The following is a 26,629-nucleotide window of genomic DNA, read 5'->3' as shown; positions in this document are numbered from 1 at the left end:
TTCCATACTATTTCCACTCTCTTTTGCTTTTCAGTCCTACTTCAGGCACCCAAAAGTAGGATAAACAATTTTCTTCAGATTATGGCTGTGATTCTTAATTTTGATCTAAAGTCTGTCCTGGACAAAGGATCAGGTCTTAAGTTATCAGAATAAATAGCTTAATATTGTATTCATATACAAAGATGTCATTCCGATTTTTCATGTAATTATTTCATTTTTTGCTCATATTAAGATCTCTAAAGCCTGTACGGTCTAAATAATTTTTTTTTTACTAATGATTTAAGACCTAGCAATGTATTCTCTTAGATAGAATACTTATAGTATTCTATTTTTAATATTAAATATATAAAACTAAGTTATATCATAGTTTGCCAGAAGTTGATTTCAGATGGAACTAAGCTGACTAGTTCTGACAGATGATGATCAATCTGTAATTCAGTACACGCATGGATAATAAAGAGTTGACTGATTTATTTTCCCCCATATTTTAAATCTTAAGTCTGTAAACTTAAATTTTAATGGAAATCTACGTATTGCCAGAATGGAAGAAGTTGAAGTTTTATCAAGACTCTCTACTAAGCTTAAGTATGTTTCATTAGAGGTAGTAAGTCTTACCTGTTATATTTTAGCTATATACAGATTTGGTTTAGAAGCACGTTTCTTAGGATGTTTTTTCCTCACTCTGATGTCTAGTTTATGGATTAATACATCAGGACTAATAGATACTCTAATATTCTTTTTGCTTAATGTCTTACATCTGCACTAAATTCTGTATTTTAAAAATGAAAACGCACTCTCAATGAATTATACCAAAGTTGATATTGTTTTCTGTATAAGTTGCTGTCTGTAACTTTATGACAGCTTACCAGAGAAAAGTGTACTTGGTGGCTTTAGAAGTGTGATTATGGATGGTTTTCCATGATTATTCATCTCTTTGAGTAAGGGCTCCAGCAGTGGAATAAACATAGATATGTCTCTGTTCTATTTTTCCCCATGAATAATCTAAACCAGATCTTTCTAATTCTCTGTTTTAGGTTGAAGACTGTGTCCTTCCACCACTAGTTTCTTTGGTCCATGGTCAGAATGGTAAGTATACGGCCACATCAACTACAGTTTCCATGAATTCCACATTTTGTTTTAATTAGACTTCAGTGTGGTCACATTCTTGGCACCTTTATTTTTAAGTGGAATGGAGACTCTTCAGCTTGCGGTTGCTCTCAGAAACCACATCACTGCTCTTAAGCCACGAGGTCATGGCTGAGGAGAAAGGGGAGAGCCTCGACTCAAACAGCAAGCTTCTGTCTCTCATTAGAGATTCCTTGCTGCCTCAGTAAGTATAATATTGCTGCTTTAGTGGGGAATAACTTGATATTCAATCCATTTTGACAGCATATTTGTTTTAAATACCTTTTTTATGTTTAAATGGCAAAATGAAAAAAAGAAATGGTAATTAGCTGCTGTCTGAGTTCTGTGCCCAATATCTCTATCCTAGGTTAATTCAGAATTTGGTTGTTTATAACACAACCACAACTTCTGTCTGACATTCATTTTTGCATCTTGGTGATACTGTGCCTCTGGCTGCTCTTGTTTCTTGAAGTTTCCCCTAGCTGTGATTTAAATACCCTCTCTTTGTTCAGCTGATAAAGTCAGAGCATTCTAACACCAACATCTTCACTATTGTGGGTACTGTGGCCTCCTGGAAGACATTTTAAGATCATATGGAATGGCTTATAACTTTTTAAAAAAGGAAAAGTACATGATGGATTAGTCCTCCATGTTCACAGAACGGTTATTGTGTCTAAACTGCTGTCCTTTCCCACTGCCCTAAGCAACAAAAAAACCCTATACTAGTGGGTGAAACTACAGCCTGTGGGCCAGCTGTGGCCTGGAACTTAATTTATATGGCAAATGAGGCCTGTCATTTCAAAATGACTTGGATCTGAACCTGCTTTGGCAGGGGGTTGGACCCGATGATCTCTGGAGGTCCCTTCCAACCCCTACAATTCTGTGATTCTGTCTTTATGCTCACCTGCATGTGTTATGCATATGTATACTGTGAGCTGATAACATCTCAGTAGAGGGAAAGAAAACACAAACATAAGATGAGTACAGTAAGAATAATCTTTCACATTATTCCACGATAATGTTACAGTGCATTTTAATGTGTGGTCTTCCAAAGTTAGTAATTGTCAATACTTAGCTGCCCTAAGTGAGGAAATCGTTCCCCACCCCTTCATTCAGTAAGTGACAGAAGGGTGGAAGAATGGATGCTGGATTATGATCAGAAACATAGTGCGTTCCCTAAAAATGAGACTGTCACTTGCTAATTGACTAATACTCTTAAAATTTGAGAATCAAAGTTCTGTCTGTGCAATATTTGTAAACTTTTCTTTGTGAGAGAAAATTGGAAGGAAATCTTAGTGATATATAGAGAAGCTAATTTTCAGATCTTTCTTCACACTGTTTTTTGAACTGGAAAACAGAATTTTTTAGTATGAATTAAAATGGAAACTAGAAATATTAAAGAATAAAGTATACATATTATTAAAAGCTGTCAGATACTTTTCTTCAGATAGGGGAAGAGACTTCAAGTCAAGCAAGACCAAGTTCTGTCTTTGCTTTGAAACTTGCCCTTTGAAGACATGCCCATCTTATAACGTGTTTCTCATAGAGCTGAGGGAGGGGTCAGGCTAACTCCAAACTAGAAGGAAGACAACCAATGTACTACTGTCTCCTCTTCTAATTAGCTCAATTGGGTGACAAAGCTTTATTATGGTCTGAGACTAAATATGATTCTACTTTGGAGAATTCAGTTGTGCTATCTTTGCATGCATTATATCGTAGATGTATAAAAGAAGTCTTGCAGTAGCTCAGAATCTTGGTTCCAGGCTTGGCTTAAACATTTCCTGAATCAGTTCCTTTTCTCTCACCAATAGAGATGAGATAATACTTGCATTTGAAAAGCATTTTGAGGTTATTTTAAGAAAAAAAGAAAAAAAAAAAGATAATTGGAATTTACGTGAGCTAGATATAAACAAATTTCACTCTAGTTCAGGAGCATGGCAGAAGAGCATGTAAATCTAGTAATTCAAAAAGAGTTAACTAGTGTTGATGTATTTAATACATTATTTGAACCTGCAGGTTGATCCAATGCTTAGTAAATACGTTCAGATGTGGGGAGCAGGTAATCAATGCAAAAAGACACAGGTGGAACAAAAAGCAGAGGAGGGTTGAAGGATTTTCTGCAGAAAAGAAAATTAAAACTTAGTTTTGATTTGAAACTCTCAAAACTCAACTTTGAGAAAAATTAGAAAAGGAGACTAAAGGAAGACCAAAGCAGCTGCTTTAGATGTCAGAAAAGACACTAAAGGTAAGTTTTGTTCAACAGTTTTCGAGGTATGGATCAGAAAATATTTATGGGAGTTAGGAATGAATCTTCATACAGTCTCCACAGATCTCAATAGAAGCTTTATCTGAATGCAAAGGAGTCTGGCCTAAATCTGTGAAGAGAGGCCTAAGATTAGATGCAGGCTCTACCCCAAGAAGTAACAGTTACTTGAAAACTATGAGATAGAAAGTAAAGCCTGTATTTAGAGGCTGAAGAGATGTTTGCTTAAGTTGTTTAGTCTTTTTGTTCCTGGACAAAGGATGGGACAGAATGTGACTCAGCTGGAGGACAGTCATAAGATGAGAAATGTAATGGCTGTTTGATCATGGGCACTCTGTGGGGAAGAAGGTATTTCTACTCCTCTTAATCCTGCTTTTTGAGAGATGAGAGTTATTGGGTATTCATCAGAGGGGCATCTAGGTTTAACAATTTATGTGTAAAACTTAACACAGGAAGCAGGATTTTGGTCACTATGCATGAAATATAAATTTCCTGTCAATGCAGGAAAAATAAGTGCTTAACAACTTTTTCCACATCTTTTCTATCATCAGTAGAATGGTTCTTTCATTAAATATTTGTTCATTTGTAGATCTGAAGATTAACTTCCTTATAGGACTTCGTTCAAATGAAATAGTCTCATTTGATTTCACTTCATTGAGAAGTTACTTTTCCTGAGCTTTTTGTAACCAAAATTAAACTTTCTTCTACAGGAAATGAATGAAGTAAATAATTTCTATTACATATCCAGGTTTTTAAATCAGAAATTCAAACATCAGCCCTTTCTCATTTAATTAATATTCCTTAATATTCCAATATGATTTGACATGCCATCATTTCAAATTTGTGTTGGAACCAGCAACAGGAGAGGAATGTGTTTTTAAAGATTACCTTGCTCTCAGTAGACTGTCAAACCAGTTCTTCAAGTACAAAATCCTGGATACTTGAAATAATTTGTAGATAAAATGTTTAGTCTTTAAGAGCTTAAGAGAATCCATATCCTACAATCTTTAAGTCCTCTTTTCACTCTTGCTTATGGAAAAGACGGACAAAATAACTTCTTGCACTGCAGTACAGAGAGTTTGCAGAACTATTATAAAATGCTTTCTAAAACTGTCATTACTAAATTAGTTTACATTTTGAAGTGGCAAGGAAATCATTGAATGAACTCATTCATTTAACAAAGTCTCTCAAGCACAGAATATTTTCCCTTAACAGAAGTTCCTAACGGTCTTTATTCAAGCTATGTGTTTATATTAATTGCTAAGACATTCATTTTAGTAATCTGTGTTTTCTCATGTGGTATTTGGTTTGATGGATCACTGCACCTTCCCTTAGAAATATTTTTTGCTAATGCTTTCTTTGGAGAAAAAATAGAGTTTGAAGTAAAAGGAAATAAAGACTTTTTTAAATTGAACTCCAAGGAATTATGCTGCTAAGTGTGCAGATTATTACTAATCTCTCTCAGATGTAATAAATAGATGGCTTAAAATGCTTTAAAGTGGACTCCATTTAGAGAAGGTATTGATGTGCTTATAATAAAACAAGTATATCACAAAGTATCGGATTTTTAAGCTAGCATGGCTGATTCATTCATTATTATTGCTAGGAATTACCATTCTGGAGAACTAAATCCATGTCTTGTGCAGTGAGCAGATGACTTCTGACACTTATGTCACTTTATAGCATCTCTGCTTGCCTCTTATTTGTGGATCCTGAGGAGCAAAAAAGAAAAATTAAAAAAAAAGGGGGGGGCAAGTAATTCCATTATGCTTTGTAGAAATATGTACTCCATGCATGTAGGGTTCCAGGATCAGTGTTTACTAATGCATTATAGTATTTTCTCCCTTTATGAAGAAAGGGACTTTTCAATCACCAGTGAGAAATAGTTTTCTTTGAGGAACTGGAATCTGTTCTTTTAAAGGAAAAATTCTTATCACCAGAGACATGAAGCCAACTCATTGGTCTACAGAGTAGGTTCAGCTGCATGTGAGTGCTTTGTGGCTCTGCAGCACATTCAGGCTGGTATGTAGCAGCTGTGATACATTGGTTGTAGTCTGTGTGCTTGTTTGGAAGGTTCACCTCTTATGAAGGAAGTCTTGCAGGCTACATCAAGAATGTGGAACTGGTGTGCTTCACCCTTCTTTTCTTAGAGCTGTCCAGGTGAGAGACTTGGCCAGAAAGTACAACATCACCTTCTAGATTGCTTTCCTGTGCAAATCAGAGTGCTGAGGTGTGGTCCCTGTGGAGAGGGGATATTTGTTCCACGGAAGAGCTAGCACACATGAGGGTACATGCCAACATGTTGGGAAGTGATTCAGATCCCTCAGTTCAGACACGAGGAGGGATGCTAACACGTGAAGCAAATTTCTTATTTATTTGCTTGATTTTTGCTCATCCCCCTTCCTCCTTCATCAGAACCCAAGACAAAAAAAATGTGAAAGTATTTTGGTGCACAAAACATGATAACCTACCACATTTTCCTGCAAATAATCATTTTATTTGTATTTGATTAATTCTTCATATTTTTCTTTTACAAATCAGTACGTGCTTACAATTCTATTACTTCCACATGTTTGGAGTAGCACTACTTGTAATCATAGATGATGTTTTGACTTGGCTGTGTCTGTTTTCTTTATGCTTACATTTATCTCTCCTCCATCATTGTACACCATTCCCCTCCAGATATATTTCTGTTTGAAAAAGATAAAATAAAAATAGTCATTTGTTGGGGGAATATTACTGGAAAACCAGCAGCAGGAGCAAGGTCCATTTTGTGTTTCAGCAGCCTGTTTTCCTTTACCAAGATATCCAGAAGGTGATGTTTTGAAATGTTCAATAGATATTTCTTTTGTAGTTTTTATCTTCACTGTCGCTCTGAATAAACATTGTTTTAAAAATGTATATTAAATCATATACATTTATAAATGTTTTAAAACATTGCATAAATATTATGCATTTATGTATGTGCATCTCCATATAAAAAAAGTAATTAGTTCTTTTATTAATGCTATTTTAAAACTTAATCTGATGTTTTTTAAATACTGTTTCTAAATAGATCTTGTTTATTGCTTTGTGTAGTTCCAAACAGCATTGCATTTCCATTGTGGTTATTATAAAGTTTGGAAACGTGTTTTTAATAGCATCAACTTATTAACGCACAGCTCTTGGTTTTATATTTTTTTTTCAGTGTTGCTATTCTCTTCCCCTTCAGGTATGGGTACATTCTGATGGCTCCAGACCCAGTACCAGTGTATGCTCTGAAACTGCTGGTGGCCTTGACTGAACACAGCCCCGCTTCTGTGAGGTGATGTAACTATCCATTTTCTGTTGTTCTGTGCACTTTCTGTTTCAATTTATTTTTTGCATTAGGACTTAACAATAATGTAACTTTCACTGTCATACTATTTTGACTGGCACTTAGGAGATTTAGAAAAACTGTGTAGAGTATTTGTTATAGAACATAACCTTATGGCTTTTGTGCTATTTCTATATGATCCTGCTTATTTTAATAGGAATTTAGCCAATGAAATATTAAAGACAAAAATCATATATTTTAATATTAATTTTAAAGAACATTGTAATGATAATTTCAATACCAAAACATTATCTAAACCATTGTCCAGCTAAACATACTTGTGCTAGGAAGAGGTGGTGTCTTTGTAAATGGTTTAGACCATTTAAGTCACTTTAAAGTTATCCAGTTTTTCTGCAAATATCACTATCCTAAATAAGTTCTTAAATATTGATTTTAATGTTTGGTATAGGTACGCCTAGTATGTTTAAAAATATCTTACTAGAACAACGGGAAGGAGACACTCTTTAAGCTGTGATGATCCAAAAAAAAAAAAGGGGGGGGGGGTGGGAAGCATACCTCTCCCATATGCACACACATAGCTATTCCTCTCCTCTGATCTACCAGGAAAATCAGGTTCTTTTTGCACTTACCAATATCCATTTGTAGTATCTGATAGTGTTACGGCTAAGAAGTCACTGCATACTGTACTGTCTTGCTTTGATTAATTAAAATAAGCACAAGATTTCATATATAAATTATTTTAATATAAAATATATATTAACATATATATAACTCTAAAATATTTATGCAAAAGGAATTTTAAATTGTTCTCCCATTGATCTTGCAAAAGATGAAAACATTGTCTTTTCATATTCCATGGTGTTATTTTGATATACTAACTAGACTAAAAATGAACCAGAAAATTGAGTGGCTTGAGATTTTAAACAGTTTGAATACAGTGAGGGTGGTGTTCAACTGTATTTATATGTATACAGTTTTTATTGTTTATGATCTGTTTATGCTACTGCAGACTTTTATGTATACTGCATATAATACAGCTTTCTATTTTTAGCATTAACCTACAGAGATTCTAATTCTTGAAGCATTACAATAAAATATTTCTGTAACTAGAACACTGGCTATTATAGTAGTGCTCTTCCTCTGCCTAATGAATTCTCTTTATTTGAGGAATCTTATGTATTCATTACACATCTGTAATCATCCCATTTCTCCTGTGTCTTGCTGGCTTTCTTTTACTTTCACTGAATAATTTGTTTGGCTAGGTTTCTGAAGGAGAAGAGATTATGCAAGTCTCTTGGTCTGTCTTCTTCCTGATTCTTTGACTTCCCAATTACTTCAGCTGAAATTAGCCCATACATCAAAACTGTGACAGAAATTCATAGTATCTTCGTATTTTCACAAACTGCTAGGTAACAAAGCTGAAACCAGATAAATGCTGGTTAATGCAGATAAACAGTAGGTCACAGCTGATTGTATTTTGGTTTGAGCACTAAAATATCAGTACATATGTAGCTCAGAATTACAACATATGCTCTTTTTTGCATTTCATTAGGCACATGGAAAGAATCTGTGATTATTGTGATGGGAAGTATGTAGGTAACACTGGACAAAAATCCTTCAGGAGTAAATTTGTTCTTTGTGGGAAAAACTCCACTATATTTTAGTACTGGTGTTAGTGATGAGGGCCAATTTTCATCAAGTCTCCATGGTTTCTCTAAGTTTATATTTCATCCACAGTACCTGGCTTTGAAGGATGAATACCTTCTCCTTTGAGTTAATTGAAATGAAAAAAAAAGGTTGTAGCAAAAAAGGTTGTTGTGAAATGGCAAAATATTAATTTAGCGCTTCACTTATTGCATTCACATCTTTCAAAAATAACTTATTAATCTTATTCCAAAATAAAAAAGTGAATTTGGATGAAGGTGAGGGCTACTGTCTTTTAGTTTGTGCCATCAGATAGCCTCTTCTCAGAAATGCTAAACTAATACGTTATTTCCCTTCTTTTCTCTTTCTTCTTTAATCTTACCATGTTTCTTGTTTGTTTCTCAAGTTTCTCTCTTCTTTCTATTCTCCTCAGTTTCTTCCTATGTGCTCCCCAGTAGAGGCATCAACATTTGAGGAGTTCTTACTTTAGCATTTGAAAAGAGACAGATGCATTCTAATGTTTTGTGTCCTTAGTTTGTAGCGGACACTGTACATCAGCTAAATTGTTGTGATACCAAAGGGAAAATTTTCAATCATCTTTTTTACTATTTTGAACTATTATTCGAGTACTATATTTTTAATGTCTTATAAAATACTGGTAATGTGCTATACATATTTTAAGTGTCTTAAGTATTTAACATTTGTAAAAATACAAAAAATGCCTTGTAATCTTTGCCATTGCTTCACTTTTGGGGGTTGTTTATAGTATTCTCTATTCCCAGAGCTGTGCCACTCTGTTTCTCTTCAATTTAGCAATGGATAATTCTACTTATGTCCCATTAACATGCTGCAGAATTGGATATTTCACAAACATAAGTTCAAGCATGTGTAAGGTGGTAGCTATAAAAGAAAAAAAAACTTCAATATGTTTCAATAAGCACATTTAGTATTTGGACATCTGAATATATGAGCATCCATAGGAATAAAACGCTGTTTTGGGAGGGGATGAGTATTTTGTTGTTCATTTTCTCCTTAAAGGGTTAGAATATAAATGAGTCTAGTGTTTCCTTTATATACCTTTTCCCTTTTACATCATGCAACAACTGCTGTGTCATACACCCTCACTAAGCATTAATTTAATGAGGAAAATGTCAGGTATTAGAAGGATGAGCTTTGAATGGAACTTGTCCGTCAGTTGCCTATCAAACTTGACTCAAAGCTAGTCTGGCCTTTAGAGTTGCTGATAGTATTCTGTCACAGATCTTCTAAAAACCTATTGGCCTGTATTTTCAAGAATTTTTAATATTTTATGGTAAGAAAAATTGTGTATGGTAAGACCAATGCAATAATAGCAGAGTTTGCCTTTAGCTATTTTGAAATGGATGATTTTAAGAAGAAATCTGTGATATTCAGGAAATGTGTAGCTTAATTCATGAAGTGAATCTCTGAACAACTGAAAATTTGCATCCTCCTCCCTTCCCTCCCCCCGGTAATTAGTTTTGTTGGATTTTACTCAGATGCAGAATTGTTAGGTAAGGTTATGAAATGTAGCTATGTGTTTTGCTGTATGTTCTTTTATGAAAATACTTGACTTGTCTGTAGTTGGAAACTTATGGTATTTGAAAACATGAATACACCTGAAAGCTATTACACTTGAAACTACGGAGTCTGATCTGTATGGATTGCTGGAATAATATACATGTTTGGTTGCAAGGAAGGAAGACAGGCAAATAGAGTGGAGGTAAGAGGAGAGCTAAAGGAGTATTGTATACCTGTAGCCCAAAGTCATCAATGTTTGGACCGGTACTGAAGCTGTATTATGGATGGCACTGATGCTCACATATCTCAGATCTGCAGTTTTACAGTGGCATTTTAAAACCTAAAACACTTACAGACAAATGAGGGTATGTCAAAGACCTTAAATTCACAATTACATCTAAATTAAATTCACAATTCATCTGTAGCTCCAAAGGAGACAAGATCTGGGGATTGAACTCTTAGAAGTGGTAGAAAGCTGTATGCCATAAACTCTTACCTGTCCCTGTCACTTGGCCTAAATAACTTCTGTGCACCCTGTTTTATTATGTGACTCTGCACATGAAAGCTGATGCTTACTTGACTTCAAGAGTTGAAACTTAAAGATAAATGTCATATATTGCATCAGATGATAATCATGAGAGTAGGACATGTTCCAGTATTCTGTTATTAAGGTCATTTCCTGAGGGACAAAAAATCGTTTAAAAACTAATGTTGTGACCCTTCTTAGATTTATGGTGAATTGAAGGAAGGGAGGAAATTGAAGAACTTTCCCCACCTCCTGTCCCTACTATAAATTTCCCAGACAGACATTAGGCACCACTCTAAGAAAGGGGAAGAGGTGGCAGAAAATGAAATAGAAAGATGCTGCAACAAATTATCTGCTGCTTCTATGTGCCACAGGTCTAGTATCTGAGATGATGATAGATGGATTGACCATGTACACCTCAGGAGATTGTCTTGACTAATTAAAGTAACTCTTTATCACAACGTCTTTGGAATCATCCAAAAATCAATCATGAATGGTCCAATTTTTGAACTTCATTTATGTTATTGTTCATACCCATGCATTATTTATTAAAGGCCTTTAATGGCACATTTACAATCACTGTTGGTAATGGGTTGATCATTTTCTCATACATCATGTTTTTACATTAGCATTTGTATACATTTCAGTATATTCTGAAATGATCCATCAAATATGCATACCCTTCATTTCAAATAAGTAAATTAAAAAAAAACTTAGTAGTTCAATGTGGTGCTTTTAATTGGTTCATGTTGGTAGATTTTTTTTTCACCACAAGCACTTGTTAGCATTTTCCATAGATTACCTTTGTGTATGGTATGTTCTTTGCCATTATGCTAGACAGCTAGCACTTCAGTCCTTTCCTTTCCTGGTGAATTGACTAATCTGTGCTTGTATTAACTGCTTTAAAAACACTTTGTTCTGATCATTAGTCATCTTAATTTCCTAGTTTAAGGCTGAAGTTCTAGCTTCAAAAAAAGTATTTGTTTCTAAATTACTTGACTGGTTTTTATGCATTTTCTTGTTTTCTGTAATGAATACGAATAAAATAATATGGAGAACTTGTGGTTCTACAGGGGAAGCCTACAGGGGCCAGTCCAACTGAGCTGAACAGTAAGATTATGCTTTAGAGGTATACAACATCAGTGAGAAAATTACAATGAGGAGTGAGAAAATTACAATGTGGACGGATTGAAAGAGATTGTCAGATGATGATACATTTTTATTGGAACTTTGGGCAATATTTATGTAGATTTTGAACCTGATTCTGATTACACTAGTTTCACATCTATGAAAACTGAGCTGTAGAAACCCTCATTTTCTTGTTAGAGAGATAGTGCTAATATATAACGGCAAAGAATTCATATGATGTTTGCAATTTCTGTAATTTGGTATAAGATTTGCATATATGCTGCTTTATTGAATAACACTAGGCGGGAAGACTTACCCAGAAATAGACTCTTGAAATGTTAAGTTGTGTGTCAGCTAATAACACTGTTGTCAAGTCACACATCACTGTAATTCATATCAAAGGCAATGGTCGGAGTTCACTGTTGCAAGTGAGTTCTCATAGTTTAGTCATGTACTGACTGCAATACTAATCTCCATTTTTAATGTAAAACACGACTCCTTAGTGTTACATTTTATTAGAATTTCCCTTGAGTAAAGAAATTAACTATTAACCTTAAACCTGTAATTTTGTTTCCTCTTTCGTGTTGCTGATCAGTTGCTGAATGTCTCAATTTTAGAAACACAAGCTACTATTTGATGTTACTATTGTTGTTAAGTCAATTGTTGAAAAATGTCATACTGTAAGGTTCATATCTGCTCTTTTAATGGAAAACATTAAATGGAAGTAGAAAATACCATTCATTTTTTGGTTGTTTTTACTTTCAATAATGATTTTTTTCTGTTGTGACTATAAATAGAAATTAAAAAACAAGCAGTTAATGAGGAGGGGCAGCTGGTCAGTGTAGTACAGTTGGAGTTTCAGGCTTCAGTGAATTCAATTCTGCCACAAACTGTCTTTAGCATGAAGCAAATCTAAAATGCCATCAGCAGTAGGTGCCCATGAAAGACAAGGAAGAAGGCAAGCATATGTTAATACTTGCTGTCTGGTCTAATAAATCTGTAATTACCTTTATTTTCAGTAGGACAGCATCACAGAGAGAGTGTGGAATATAACCCATTGTAGGGAGAACATAGCCTACTGGATAGCCAGATTTCTCTGAAGAAAAGAGGCTGAGATTAAAGAAGGGGTTGGAACCTGAGTCTATGTTGCAATTCTAAGGAAGACAATCGGTAAACATTTAAAAACAAACAAAAAAAACCCTACCCTTTTTAAAAAGAGAACTGAATATTGTATGAGGCTGTGAATCCAAAGTGTTTAGTGATTTCTGAACCTGGAGGGTGGGAGGATTTGTAAGGCTTCAGTGTTTCCTATTGGTTAGATGAGCCAGATCCCTACTCAGTGTTCTAAATATTGCAAACCTGATTTTAGGCATTCATTCTTTTCTTTTTTATAACTGGAACTCCTAGGACCATGAAGTCACATAAATCCTCATGCAAATGCAACACAGAAGTGCTGTTATTCCCAAATTTTCTCTATATTTTCTTGTTTATGTTGTTTTTTTTTTTGAGGAAATCTTCAAAGAATTGAAAGATAACCTTGTTCTCGTAACACTGTGTGGTGGTGCTCTACCTTGTTAAAATTTTATTAAATGATTATAGGTAAGGTTTTTTGTTTGTTTGTTTGTTTTAGCAAGGTAGCTAGTTTTTATTAAAAATTATTTTTTTAAATGCTTCATGTTTACCTAGATTTTTTTTCCAGCTAGAACAGATTTATACATATTCCTGTTCTCTCAGTAATAGAAAATGGGTTTGGGTTATTAGTGAGTTCCAAAATACTTAACAGTTTCTTCCCTGGAGATTCTGCATAGAAAGAACAGGTTGGATATTAGGAGAAATTTCTTTACTGAAAGTGTTGTGTGGCATTAGAACAGGCTGCACAGGGAGGTGGTTGAGTCACCATCCCTGGAGGTCTTCAAGAAATGTGTAGATTTAGAATTTAGTAGCATGGTTTAGTGGTGGACGTTCATACTAGGTTAAAGGTTGGACTAGATGATCTTAGAGGTCTCTTCTAACCTGAATGACAGTATGATTCTATGAACAGATAGAACTAGTCAGACATGCGAAATGCAGGCTCTACACAAATTAAAAACTGACATGTTAATATTCATTTTCAATTCAGACTTTAATCCTACTGTTGAATGGATGGCTTACATTCACTTTAATGTCTCTTTTCTCCTTGAGATATTCCTTAATTGTTTTAAAAATATCTAAGAAATGCAAGAGAAATATCATAAGATAGTGCTTTTGTGAAGAAAAGGTCTTGCTTTGTGGAAAGCTTGCCAACCTTCTCTTGGATCTCTGTTTCAAACTTCAGCTATTCTTCAGAGATTGTAACATCCCTTTTGTTCTGTAGTAGAATGAAATTTCATAGGAATCAAGAACACTTGAAATCAATGTTGCTCAGCTGCCTGAAGAAGTGATCTCTGGTGTGTGAAGTGGGATCTTTGCTTTTATCTCACCCACTCTCTTCCATTTTCTCCTAATCAGTCTTCTGTCAATACAAGGGATTTTTTGTTGTTGCTCTTTCAAATTCAGCAAAAATTTTGTTTGTATGGGTGAAGTATGTTGAAAGTCTTACAATACTGTAGACTGTATTTTAAAACAGTACCAAAAAAACTCACATAGTCCTTTACGTTGTTTTATTGCTTCTTGCTATGTCATGATCTGCAGGAGATTTAAAAAGAGAGAGGATTCTCAAAAGAGTTACACTGAAGGCATAAACCTATTTTACCTTTATAACTTAGTGCATTGAAAACACTGGTTAGTATTTTAGGGAAGGGATGTGTTTGTTTTTATACCTTACAAAAGGTATAAACCTTTCAAAATTCCATATTGGGTTCAGAAGCTTTCATTAATATTATCTATTACCTAACTTACAAAGTGTTGGGAGTCTGAGATGTAAAGTGGCTGCATTGCTATCTTGGAGTCATTCTCAGGTTGCTGGTAGTATGTTGATTTTGGTGAATGAAGTACTTTCTCACACTCATTTCTTTCAACACATTGTGTTTATTGCTTCTTAGGAATAATAAATATTGAGGTTCATATAAAAATAAATTGCATGCAGAATTTCATTTTAATTGTCCTATTGAAGAACTCAGTCTTGTGGTCCTTATTTGCACAAATAGATCTGCTGACATGAATGCTTAGATATAGAAAGCCAGAAGCAAGAAAGGAGTTTCTTGATGTACTATTGTGTTTTTTGAATAGAACTAAAGGGTTTTGCAGAATTGTCTGAGGTTTGTTTATTTTCATATATCGAATCAATTAAAATTATTTGAGATACCGTAATTTTAGGTTTAAGGAATTAAATCTATTTTAGGTTGAAGTCTATTTCAAGCTTGAATGATGCAGAAATGTTTAAACAAAACTTAAAAATATATATATATAATTTAAAAGGCTTTGGAAAAGTATCCGACACATGGTTAAATTAACTGATCTAATCTGCTATTGATTTATTATAGGTGATACAATTCTGTGAAACATCAGGATATACGTTATATATATAAAAATCTATAAAAGCCTTTGCTTTCTTTTATTTGGAAGTTGTTAATATTCCATTAGCCACAGATCCTGCAATTGTCAAAATATGCAATTACAACCTGGCAACAACTTCAGAAAACATTAGTCTTCAAGCTTTAACAACAGCAACAAAAGATTGGTTTAAAAGAAACCAAACAAAAACAGTGTTTTAGGGTCCCTAAAGGAAGTAAGATTTTTTTAAACTTTCATCAATTTAATTTGTGACAATTAGTGAATTTCATCCTTAAACTGAAAAATTCCATGAGGTGTAATACTTAAAATCGCTTTTCAAAGAAAGATATGATAGCTGAAACTGACAGTTTTTCAATTGTGTCTTTTCTGAATTTCAGGACATGAATAGGATTATCAAAAAATTATCAAAATATCAAAAATCAAAAATATAAAAAATAAAAAAAAAAGGTATTATTTAGGTTAGGTATTATTTAGGTTAGGTATTATTTAGGTTAGGTATTATTTAGGTTAGGTATTATTTAGGTTAGGTATTATTTAGGTTAGGTATTATTTAGGTTAGGTATTATTTAGGATTCCTCTATTTAAGTTAGGTTAGGTATTATTTAGGATTATTTTAGGTTAGGTATTCTGTTCCACTTGTAAATAGGCAAAGGTAAAATTGTGAAACGTAATGGGAAATCAGCAAAACACAGTGTGTTGTGGTTCAAACATATAAAAAGACAGATCCCTATAAAAATATGGATCTTGAGGCTGGAAACTGAACAGGAATTGAAAATGCACACTCTGTTCTCCCTCAGTAAGCTGTCTGAGACTGCTGGCAAATGACTGGGATTGCAGTGACACCTTTCCAATAAATGTGTGCCACAGACAATTTTTGAGTTTACACTGGGACTGAAAGTAAGCACCTTTCATCATGTAGTTAGTGGAAGTTACCAACAGTTCAGCTGCTGATATATGATAAAAACAAAGCTGCTGTATATCTGTACATTTAATACAGTTCTTCATATTCTACTTCTTGAAAAATGTTTTCCTTGAATTTCACATACGTTTACAGTTGTAGCAAATATTCAAGGTGTATGAAACAACTATTCTACTTCAGGTATACAGTGGAGTTTTACATTTATTTTAATTCTCAAATCTTGTTTCATTGTGTTTATGAATACCAGTCAGTCTTTCCATGATGTTTCCCATCTTCAATATTAATCATGTACTTGTGAAAGACCTTTAAAATAACATCATATAATGGTGATACATATATCTTTTTCAGTGACATCTTCATTGTTGTGTTTATTTCCTGTTTCTGTCTACTACAAAAAGTAGAGCATTAAATAAAAATCCAATTATTCAACATCCAAGATAATTTTCTGCCTGCATAAAGGCCAAAACTCCTTTCTTCCTCCTTGCCCCCCTGGGTCATTTGAAATGTAAACTACAATTGCTGAGAAGGCTTAGGAACTGGAATTGAAGAATAGCTCTGTTCAAGAAAATTGACTCTGAAATAATTGGAACCCCTAAAGATAAGTTGATAGATCTTCTCCCTGATGTATTTTATGGTAGACACTATTGTAAGTTGTGCCTTGGTATAATATTTCTTAAAAATCAATGGTAAGATCATTCTTTGCCTTTGGAGAGCTACTGAAGGGCATGACATGAAAGTGTGGCAGTGAGGTGACTTTGAAACTTTCCACTTCAATGGTGGGTCTTTATTCTGTGGGATTCGCCAAGAAGAATAAATCTATCTGAATGCTTCTCTAATTTATTCAAGCTACCAATGGCCCTGAGAGGCTATTCTATCAGGAAGACTTTCTGACTTTGAGGGACAGCCATACTCTCTCTCTTTACAGTTGGTAACAATAAGAATAATTAGCATTCTACTAGGTTGTCATTTTATACCAAACAAATTCTGAAAGGGACAAGGTCTTTAGACCAACTTTCTTAATGTAACAGTAGATATTGTCCGTGGACTTTAATAAAACAGTATTTTAGACCAAATTATGAAAACAAAGTCATTTAAGAAGAACAAAAAGTATCCTCCTTTTTCCTTAGAAGTCAAATATTATTGTTGTCTTTTCCCTCCTTTGGCATCAGTGTTATTTGAAAGTAATGTTGGTAATTAATCAGTCAGAACTGTGGGACAAAGAAAGGTGGTTTCAACAGCTAGTAGAGTGTAATTGTTGTCATTTGCTCATAAGCCTTTACAAATTTAGTTTCCTAATTTTAAACCGAGAATTAGAAGAATCTTTTGATTCCTACTGGTTGTATACCATGCATTGTTTCATAGTTATAGTAATAGTTTTTTGAGAGCCAGACAATTTTGTTTTTTAACAGTCAGGTGGAATCTCGGAAGTCCTAGCTTGTTGGGAAAAAGTGCAGAACTGTGAGTCCAAGGTGTGAGCCCAATGAAAGGGTTTGCTTTCAACGTAATCCTTTTGCTTAGTTGTTTCTAAAATTATTCATCTGCGTTCTCAGATGTATTAGGAAATTTTTACTTGTCATGTGTCAGTTTGTCTATGTTAGTCGGTCATAATGGTAATCTGTTGTTCAGAATGCAGAGAACTGATGATGCTTCACAAAATTCATACTCTTGCCTTCTGTTAGAAGGGAATCTTTCTGGAAAATGCGTGGTTGTAATGCTAAATGATTGACATTTTTGTTGTTCTAAACTTAGAAACTCATATCACTGAATTTACTTGCTATATGAGATAGAGATGGAAGAATTTTCAGTTGGCAACCTTTCTGACTTTCTGTCCTGTGTTGCTGAAGTGATATAAGCTCATGTGTGTGTTGGACATTGAGTATCCATTCTCCAGCCTTTACTGCAGATTTTCAATTTGATAATGTAAAGATTTGCACACTTGTATGTTTTGTGTTTTTTTTTTTTTAAGTGAAAGATCTAAACAAAAAGTACAAATGTGAACAACAGCAGACTGCAATGCATCAGGATAAAAAGAGCATGAATTCTTAAGTCATTTGTCAAGGCTCAAAATCAAATTTTGTTTGTATATTAAATTCTGTTTTTTATTCAGAGGTATGCCTTTTTTATTGCATTGCTGTCCTTCTAGAAAAGGTATTTATTCTGTATATTGAAAAGTGAAAGACTAATTCACAGTGTTTACTCTGAGTCTAGCAATCTGGCTTTTTAATAAAAACTTATGACAATACTATAATGTTCTGATTTTTTAAAATGAAGTTATTTAAGAGTGCAAAATGTCAGTGTTTTTGAGAAATCACTGCTCTGCATTTTTTAAAGTAGAATTTTGCCTTGTTTCCTTTATGTAGGGACAAGCTACCATTGTAGATATAATCTACAGGTAAATCCTACCTATAAAACAGCAGATAAAACAGTCTGGATATGTAGAATTCCTGGGTTTGTATTTTAGCAGAGAATTTAATAAAAAGCTTAGTTAGAAAGGTAAATAAGAAAAATTAATTGTTAGACTATTTAAAATGGAAGAATGAAATAGTGAAATTGTTTTGCTTTTGCTAATTGCTTTGCCACTGACACAAGATCAGAAGTTCTATTGATTTCAAATTTAATTCAAAATAATATTTTCAAGCAAGTGGAAAATGAAGTAGCAGTGATCATAATGTTCTTTTCATTATGCCACTTCTTATACAACAGTGATATAATTCCTGAGAACGCAACCTCCACAATCACCCTACAAGAATCTCTCATTCAGAGCAGCTCTTGAATCTATGAATAAATCCCACAAGGACAGTACAGCTCCTCAGTGCAACCATGTCCTTTGCTACAGGCTTGAATCAGAAACTGTTTATTTGGCTGGTGAGTGGCCCGTGGAAGGGGATCTGTGGGTTCTGGTAAACAGCGAGTTGAATATAAGTCACAGTGTACCCTGGCAGCCAAAATGGTCAGCTGTACCCTGGGGTGCATCAGGCACAGCACTGCTGGTGGGTCAGGGGAAGGGATCGTCCTGCTGTACTCTGTGTTGGTGCAGCCTGACCTTGAGTATTGTGTGTGGTTTAGGGCACCACAATGTAAGAAAGGCATAAAATTATTAGAGAGTGTCTAAAGGAGGGTTACAAAGATGTTGAAGGGTCTGGAGCTATAAGGACTGGCTGAGGTCCCTTGGTTTGTTCAGCCCAGAGAAGAGCAGGCTGAGGGGAGGCCTCATGGCGGCCTGCAGCTCCCTCACGAGGGGAGTGGAGGGGCAGGTGCTGAGCTCTGCTCTCTGGGGACAGAGACAGGACCCAAGGGAACTGCATGGAGCTGGGACAGGGGAGAGTCAGGCTGGGTGTTAGGGAAACGTTCTGCACCCAGAGGGTGGTCGGGTACTGGGACAGGCTCCCCAGGGAAGTGGTCATGGCACTGAGCCTGCTGGAGTGCAAGCAGTGTTTGGACAATGCTCTCAGACACATGGTCTGATTTTGGGGTGGTACTGTGTAGATCCAGGGGTTGGACTCAGTGATCCTTTTGGGTCCCTTCCATCTCAGGATATTTTAAGTGTTTTGTTCATTTGGTTGTGTTTTTTTTTTTTTTTTTTTTTTAATTTTGTACGTTACACAGCTTGAACATGTACAACTGAATATGCTACCCATCACATTTTCAGTAAAAGATACTGCCTAGGAAACCAGTACAGATATTCTTAATGCCCAACAAATAAGGTGTTGGTCTTATGCTCAGTTTTCATGACTTCAAGACTTTTCCTTTTTAAAAGTGTCAGATAACAATGTGATAACATTAGTCTATCTCTTGCCGACATGTATGCGAAGTTGGAATAAACCAGATTTAAGCTTTGTCACAGAAATATCTTAATATGTTTCTTGATGTGACTTCTTGCTTTAGCCCAGTTACATGTATCATTTTCTTTAAAGGCTGCAGCTATTTCTTGCTTGAATCATAAAGGTTTGTCAGTGACCTTTAAGAATGGCCATATTGGCTATAGTTTTTCTTAGCTTATCTCAGCAGAATATATGTGACTTATTACAATCAGGACTTACACTTTTTGAAACCAATTGCTTCATAATTTACAATTTACTACAAAGAGTTTTTCTAGATTTTGCCTAAACAAGGATTGCTTATATATTCTTTTAATTCTGTTTTACTGTCAATGTGTACTCAATTTAAATGTTGCTTACATAGTAAAGTGAGCAGCTCTTGCTAGTGTAAGTAATTCCAATGTGCTTTAAGCATAAGTTGGTTTGCATTGGCAAAACTTCATTTTTGAATTGCAATACGATTGCAATTACATTAGTTGCTCTTCTGGGGAGTTTGTGTGTAAAATGACCTTTTTCGACATCCAGGATTAATATACCCACATCAGCAAAATTCTGTATTACCGGCATGGTCTAAGCTTTTAACTCGGCAGATTTGGCCCTGGAAAATGAACCTTGTATATAACAAGTCTTCCTCTCTGCTGACCAGGGACTCTTCTATGACCTGGTTGGGTCCAGGTTGCTGCACCAGTCTTTTGGGGTTTGTCAGCTAGCACAGAGGCAAATAGCTTTCAAGCTCTCTTAACTTGTATAGAGAACTTGTTGGGATTTCCCTTGCGTATGGGTATGTTTTCCATCTGTTTAATTAGAACAGAAATTGTCCTTTAATTCAGGCTTTTTCTCTTGGAAATAATTATCTTTCTTTTCTTATATAAACTCTTAATTCTCTGTCAGAATGTTTACATCTGCTAGGAGTAACTTGTGTATTACACATTTGTGTGTGCAAGAAAAATTGAACACATATATTTTATATATATATATTTATATTTATTTATATAAAGCGCCTATCACCGTATTGATAAACACTCTTTGGAACCACTCTGACGGCAGGGGTAAGAACAGGAGTTGGCCTGTTAGTACCTCAGCACTTCTGTTTCCAACCAATTAAAAAAAAAAAAAAGCCACAAGACTTTGCTTGAACTTTGCTTGAAGACTTTGGTTGAACAAGGCTGTTACTTAGCTACATTAAACATATTCATATAAGTGCATACAATTACATTGATATATTATGTTTTGACTAATTTGGTAGTTGAGTTTGATTTGTCTCTAGGCCCATGTGCCAGTGTTGTACGATGTAATACATCATATTACGTTAAACATGCCTCCCCACCCAGACTTCATATAGATTCTATATGGTTGTCTGTCCTGGTTTTGGCTGGAATAGAATTTTTCTTTGTAGATAGAGACTCGCATCATGCTCTGTTCTGGATTTAGGATGAGAGTAATGCTGATAACACACCGATCTTTTAGTTGTTAAAGAAGCAGCAAAGTAGTTCCTCGGTTTGCTTTGATTGCATGCATGGCTTTTGCTTTACCTAGTAAATTGTCTTTATCTCAACCCAGGAGTTTTCTCACTTACCCTTCCGATTCTTTTTCCCATCCCTTTGTGGGGGGAGTGAATGAGCAGCTGTATGGTGGTGAGCTGCCTGCTGGGTTAAACCACAAAATCATCATTATTCTGTTGAGGTGAATGTTAAGAGTCAGAGAAATAGCAAAACAAAATGAAATAGAAAACCATTATTTATACTTAATGAACGTATTTGACTTTTAAGTAATTCTCAGTTCTTCATAAATAAAGTTGTTCTATTGTATAATATCCCTTTTATTCTTTATTTCCTTTTATATTTTCTTTACATACATGATTTCAGCAAATATGATTAATTAGGACTCTGACAAGGGAGATTACATCTTATAATTTTATGACCCTTGGATGTTTGTTCTAGTTTCCTTTAAATTTTCTCATTAAGTTGGTAGAAGAGAATGTGCAATTCCTTTTAGTTGCCTCAATTCCTCAGTCTAGTGCTTTAGCTTACACTATTCATAAAAATAATACCTTCTGTTTTCTTACTGGACATGAGTAAGAGCTTTTAACTGGAAACATGATTTTAGGAATGTATGGATTCTTTTTAACAAATAGTTTGCCAAACAGAATTAATCTGATTATTGTTGTACTGGAAGCCAGTATAGGGTATTACATGGTAAAGTTTCAAAGATCAAGTTGAGTGCTTATTTTAGTCAAATGAATCTCCTGTTTATTCAGAGAACTATGTGATACACCTTTATGCCTTTACCTGACATACTACTTACAAAATAATTATGTAGTTTATTGTATGTCAGGTTCCTAGAAGAAGCATGTAAAAGCATCAGTCTCATGTTAAGCACACAGTAATACTCTGGATGTTGCATTTACTACACAGACTTAATAATACAATCTTGCATTTCAGCTGTATCACAGTGCTAAATCTGCTTCTTGTTTGTGAAACGTTTTAGTAATTTTGTAAAGACACAAGAAAATATTTTAAACAATCCTGTGCTCACTGTGGTGTTTTGTGAGTGGGCATGTAGTGTATGTGTAAGGAAAAGACTCATTCCTCAAATTAGGCAGAGTACTATGGAAAAGGGTATGTAAACATATAATTCAATTGTCATCACAGTGTTTGTGACAGAGATGCACATGTGTTTTATTAATAAATGTAAAGCTTTTGGAGATCTAAGAGAAGAAGAGGTTACCTTAATGTATTGTTGGTTTTTGAGAATATTCTTCTTATAAATAGGTACGATGATTATATCTGATTTTAAAATCCAGGAAGATATAAAAAAAATTCTTTAGGGTAATCACTCCCCAATACTTCTGAGAGAAGTGACTGCAAATGTATCATATATTAATATTTTCAACCCAAGAAGTTAGTTAATGTAGCATGCTTTAAAAAACAATACAGCTTATTTATAATTTCACTCTGTGTGTTGTAAGCCTATTAATTCAAATTAGTTTGTGGTGCACGTTGACTGTTTCATAATCTGTATAGTATTGTATTTCTGAATTTTAATTATTTTCTGTCATTTAAAAATACTAATTTACTTACTGTTTCACTCACTTGCATTGCATAAGTGAAGCAGACCTAGAAATAATTTCCAAAGCAATGTTACATTGCTGTTTCTATTTAATAGCTGAAGTGGAGCTCATTTTTGTTAAGAGCTAGTCAAAGGCTGAGGTTCTGGGTCATGGAGTTTGGTAACAACTATTCTACTGCTCTGCTCCTTTTATGAGTTCAGTGTATTAAATAAGAATTTACTTCCTCTCTTTGAAAATAAATCTTAAAATATGTTTTTTACAGCCTTGTGGAAGAAAACCATCTTTTTCCAGCTCTTTTCCAAGTCATCTTGGTAAGAACTTCTTTATATATATACACACTAATAAATATGTATAATATCTCTCAAATCATGTAAAAATATTAAGCAAATTTATTAAGGCATGTTTATAAGTTGTTGATGAAGTGAACAGTCTATAAATACAAAAGATTATAGTGTCTGTAAGTGGGCATGTATGTTCTCACCGTCTGCCTTGCTTTTATAAAGATTTTTTCTTTTTTGAACAAAATAAGAATCTGAAAAACAGAATTAATGAGCTTGATCCTTAATTGGAACCATGTATTTGCCCAACCCGAGCAACAAATGCAGAGCAACCTGTGCTTATGTAACAGTATCAAACCAGAGTTTCGTTACGATAATGCAAACTACCACTATTAGCTTTTAGAATTTCTTTCAATGTAAAATGTCAGGGATATGATTTTTTGTAGTAACATGCTGAATTTCCTTCCCTAATTAGGATCTGCCACTTATGAAAAAATCATAAAATCACAGAATGATTTGGGTTGGAAGGGACCTTAAATCATCTAATTCCAACCCCCCTGCCATGGACAGGAACACCTCCCACAGGACCAGGTTGCCCAAAGCCCCATCCAACTTGGCCTTGGACACCTCCAGGGGTGGGGTGTCCACAGTTTCTCTGGGCAACCTATGCCAGTGCCTCACCACCCTCAGAGTAAAGAATTTCTTCCTTACATCTAATTTAAATCTACCCTCTTTTAGTTTAAAGCCATTATCCCTTGTCCTATCACTGCACTCCCTGACAAAGAGGCCCTCCCAACTGTCCTGAAGGGCCCCAGTTAGATACTGAAAGGCAGTTATAAGCTCTCCCCAGAACCTTCTCTTGTCCAGGCTGAACAACCCCAACTCCCTCAGCCTGTCTTCATACGAGAGGTGTTCCAGCTCTCGGAGAATCCTCGTGGCCCTCCTCTGGAATTGTTCCAACAGGTCCGTGTCCTTCTTGTGCTAGGGTCCCCAGAGGTGAACACAGGGCTCCAGGTGGGGTCTCATGAGAGCAGAGTAGAGGGGGACAATCACCTCCCACAACCTGCTGGCCGCGCTTCTTCTGATGCAGCCCAGGATATGGTTGGCTTTCAAGGCTGCAAGCTCACATTGCTGGCTCATGTTGAGCTTCTCATCAACCAACGCCCCCAGGTCCTTCTTCTACTCAGGGCTGCTCTCGATCCGTTCTCTGCCCAGCCTGTATTTGTGCTTGATCATGAAGTGATCATGAAAAAATGGTGATGGCTTTGCACCTCTGGAATGTTGCAAAACAAATGTGTTAACAAACAAGAAAAGTCTGCAGGATAGTTTGGAAGTTGGGTCCTGTGCTATCTGCTAGTCTTCTCACCAATATTTTGCAGAATCTCTTGTTTTTTCAAGCCCGTTTGTTCATGATCTTGTGCCAGGTAAGTGTTCTGTAATGTAAATGTGCTCCTGATGAATACTAAATATGAATAATTTATGCAATGTAGGCAGATTGCATGCTTGCTATTGCATCGTTCTTGAAATTCAGTCCTAGGTGTTCTTAAATGTGATTCTGAATCAACTTTGACTTTCTTTTCCTAGGTTTAAATATGTGAATTTTCTCTAATCCTTTGCAGTGATTTATTTCACTACCTATCTTAAATCTCTTTATTACCACGTAATCAGATAAGCCTTTTTTATTAAAGTAACCTCTTCAGTGATGACAGATTTTTGCAGTAGCATACAGAACACAAACTTTACGGTATTTTGTGTATATATTTGTACAAGTCTGAAAAGATCTTATTGTGACAAACATTAACAGTAAGAGCAACACTTCACAGTGTTTCATAAATAGTTTTGACCTGGTGTAAGTACTGCTTATATGTGGTAACAAAAGAGAAACACGGTAAAATATGAAAGTTGAGTGTTTATGGTAATATCCTCAAATATCAAGTTAATGTTTGAAACTTCTTCAAGTGCTGGTATCTTGAAGGTTAACTACCAGAAAAGTGCATATATATATTTATATATTATTATTTTTGGATATTTGAGAATGTGTTCAACAAATGATTTCTAGAAATCTTCCCAGATCCTGAAAAACTTATTATAAACTTGTTATAACTTATCTATAGGCATGGCATTTAAAAAGTATGTGCATCATACCATGTAAATATAGGATAAGATAAGTTGGAGTCAGTTGTAAATACTCCCTCCTGATCTTCCTGTACAGGGTTTGATGTCATGAGTTCTAGAAACAGTTTTCAGAGAGTAAAAAGCAGCTAAGATGGAAATTGTGTGCATGACTGGTGGTCTGTGGCCGTTTCACAGCTCTCTTCAACCTATGTAGTTATCTTGGGACTTAGAATTGTGAGGGAAAAAGGTTTATAACTTTTAGGAAGGAAAAAAAATCCCTTTTCAACATGCTTTGTCTGGGAAGGACATGTTTAGTAGCTTCAACTGCCATGCATAGCAGTCAAGGTCTAACAGTACCCTGGCTATCAGCTGTGGTCTTGGTTGGCTTGAGGGACATGAGACTCCCTAAATGGGAGTGCTAACCTCCTTGCTGTTCCCTTGTTCTCCCTGCAGAAGAGTGAATTCAGCAAAGGAATGTTAGGCAATTGGGAAGGTTCAGGAGCCAGGATGAATCAAGGGACTAGTCTGTTTGGGCTTTGGAGCCACATGAGTAGGAGCAACTCTTACCAGCAGGGTCAAGCAAACATGTGGAAGGATGTTGCAGATAAAAGGAATGAGAATTTGGGAAGTAGGAATGCTAAGGCTTTGGGAGGAGTTTTCACTGGGATTCAGTAAACAGAGTTTACAAGAAGTTGGAAAATTTTATGCATGAGAACTCACTTCTGCATGTTCACTCATTCCACTCCTTTGTGTTCACAGTACATGTAAGTGCTAAACATCTGCATTTATGGGACTGATGGTGCTAATGTAAATATCTTTAAAAGCAGTTAAGAAAATCTAGTCTTTGCCAGGTTGAGCATTTTCAAAAAGAGGAGGTGAGGAGAAATTTGGTGAGTGCCAAAAGTGTGTAATAATGGTCTGCACTAAAGGTGTGATTTTATTATAGGGCCTGAAGAATACCCTGGAGTGATTACTTATTAGGCTGTTTTTCCTCAAGGGCAGAATGAATTAGAAAACCCCATCATTATAGGTTTCTGAAATCATTTTCATGGTTGTGTGAATGAAAGGAGCTTCATGTCATTTGCTTTCCTATATCGTCCATTAACTAGTCTGTGCTCAGGTTTATACTTTGATTGGTTTTTGAGAAACAGGATAGCTCAGTAACATGGGGCTGTGTGTTGTTGTACCTAGAATTTTACCAGACCCTAAACTATTGATTTTAAATTATACTTCAGAGTCAATACATTACTTTGTAGGTACATGCTCAGTAAATTAATGTAGAGCTATTAAGTTCATGGAGTGTCATTAGTATTTCACAATTTCTTATGCAGAGACCAAATACCCAGTGCATTTTCTATGCATTCTTAAGTGCAGTTTGTTACTACCAGCAGTGCTA

General features: G+C 35.1%; 1 protein-coding gene across 3 annotated transcripts in view; it reads left to right on the top strand.

Annotated features, from left to right (window-relative positions):
• Positions 1-26,629, top strand: part of ULK4 (unc-51 like kinase 4) — a 245,889-nt gene that overhangs the window by 96,163 nt on the left and 123,097 nt on the right. For all 3 annotated transcript variants that reach the window (XM_040546024.1, XM_040546022.1, XM_040546023.1), the window contains 4 exons: positions 1,035-1,086; positions 1,186-1,330; positions 6,600-6,692; positions 23,103-23,151. In XM_040546024.1, coding sequence (XP_040401958.1) covers positions 1,035-1,086; positions 1,186-1,330; positions 6,600-6,692; positions 23,103-23,151 — 339 coding nt within the window. The remainder of the gene's footprint in view (positions 1-1,034; positions 1,087-1,185; positions 1,331-6,599; positions 6,693-23,102; positions 23,152-26,629) is intronic.

Source organism: Cygnus olor, chromosome 2, assembly GCF_009769625.2.
Source record: "Cygnus olor isolate bCygOlo1 chromosome 2, bCygOlo1.pri.v2, whole genome shotgun sequence".
NCBI classification, from domain to species: domain Eukaryota; kingdom Metazoa; phylum Chordata; class Aves; order Anseriformes; family Anatidae; genus Cygnus; species Cygnus olor.
This window is presented reverse-complemented; position numbering and strand designations above follow the sequence as displayed.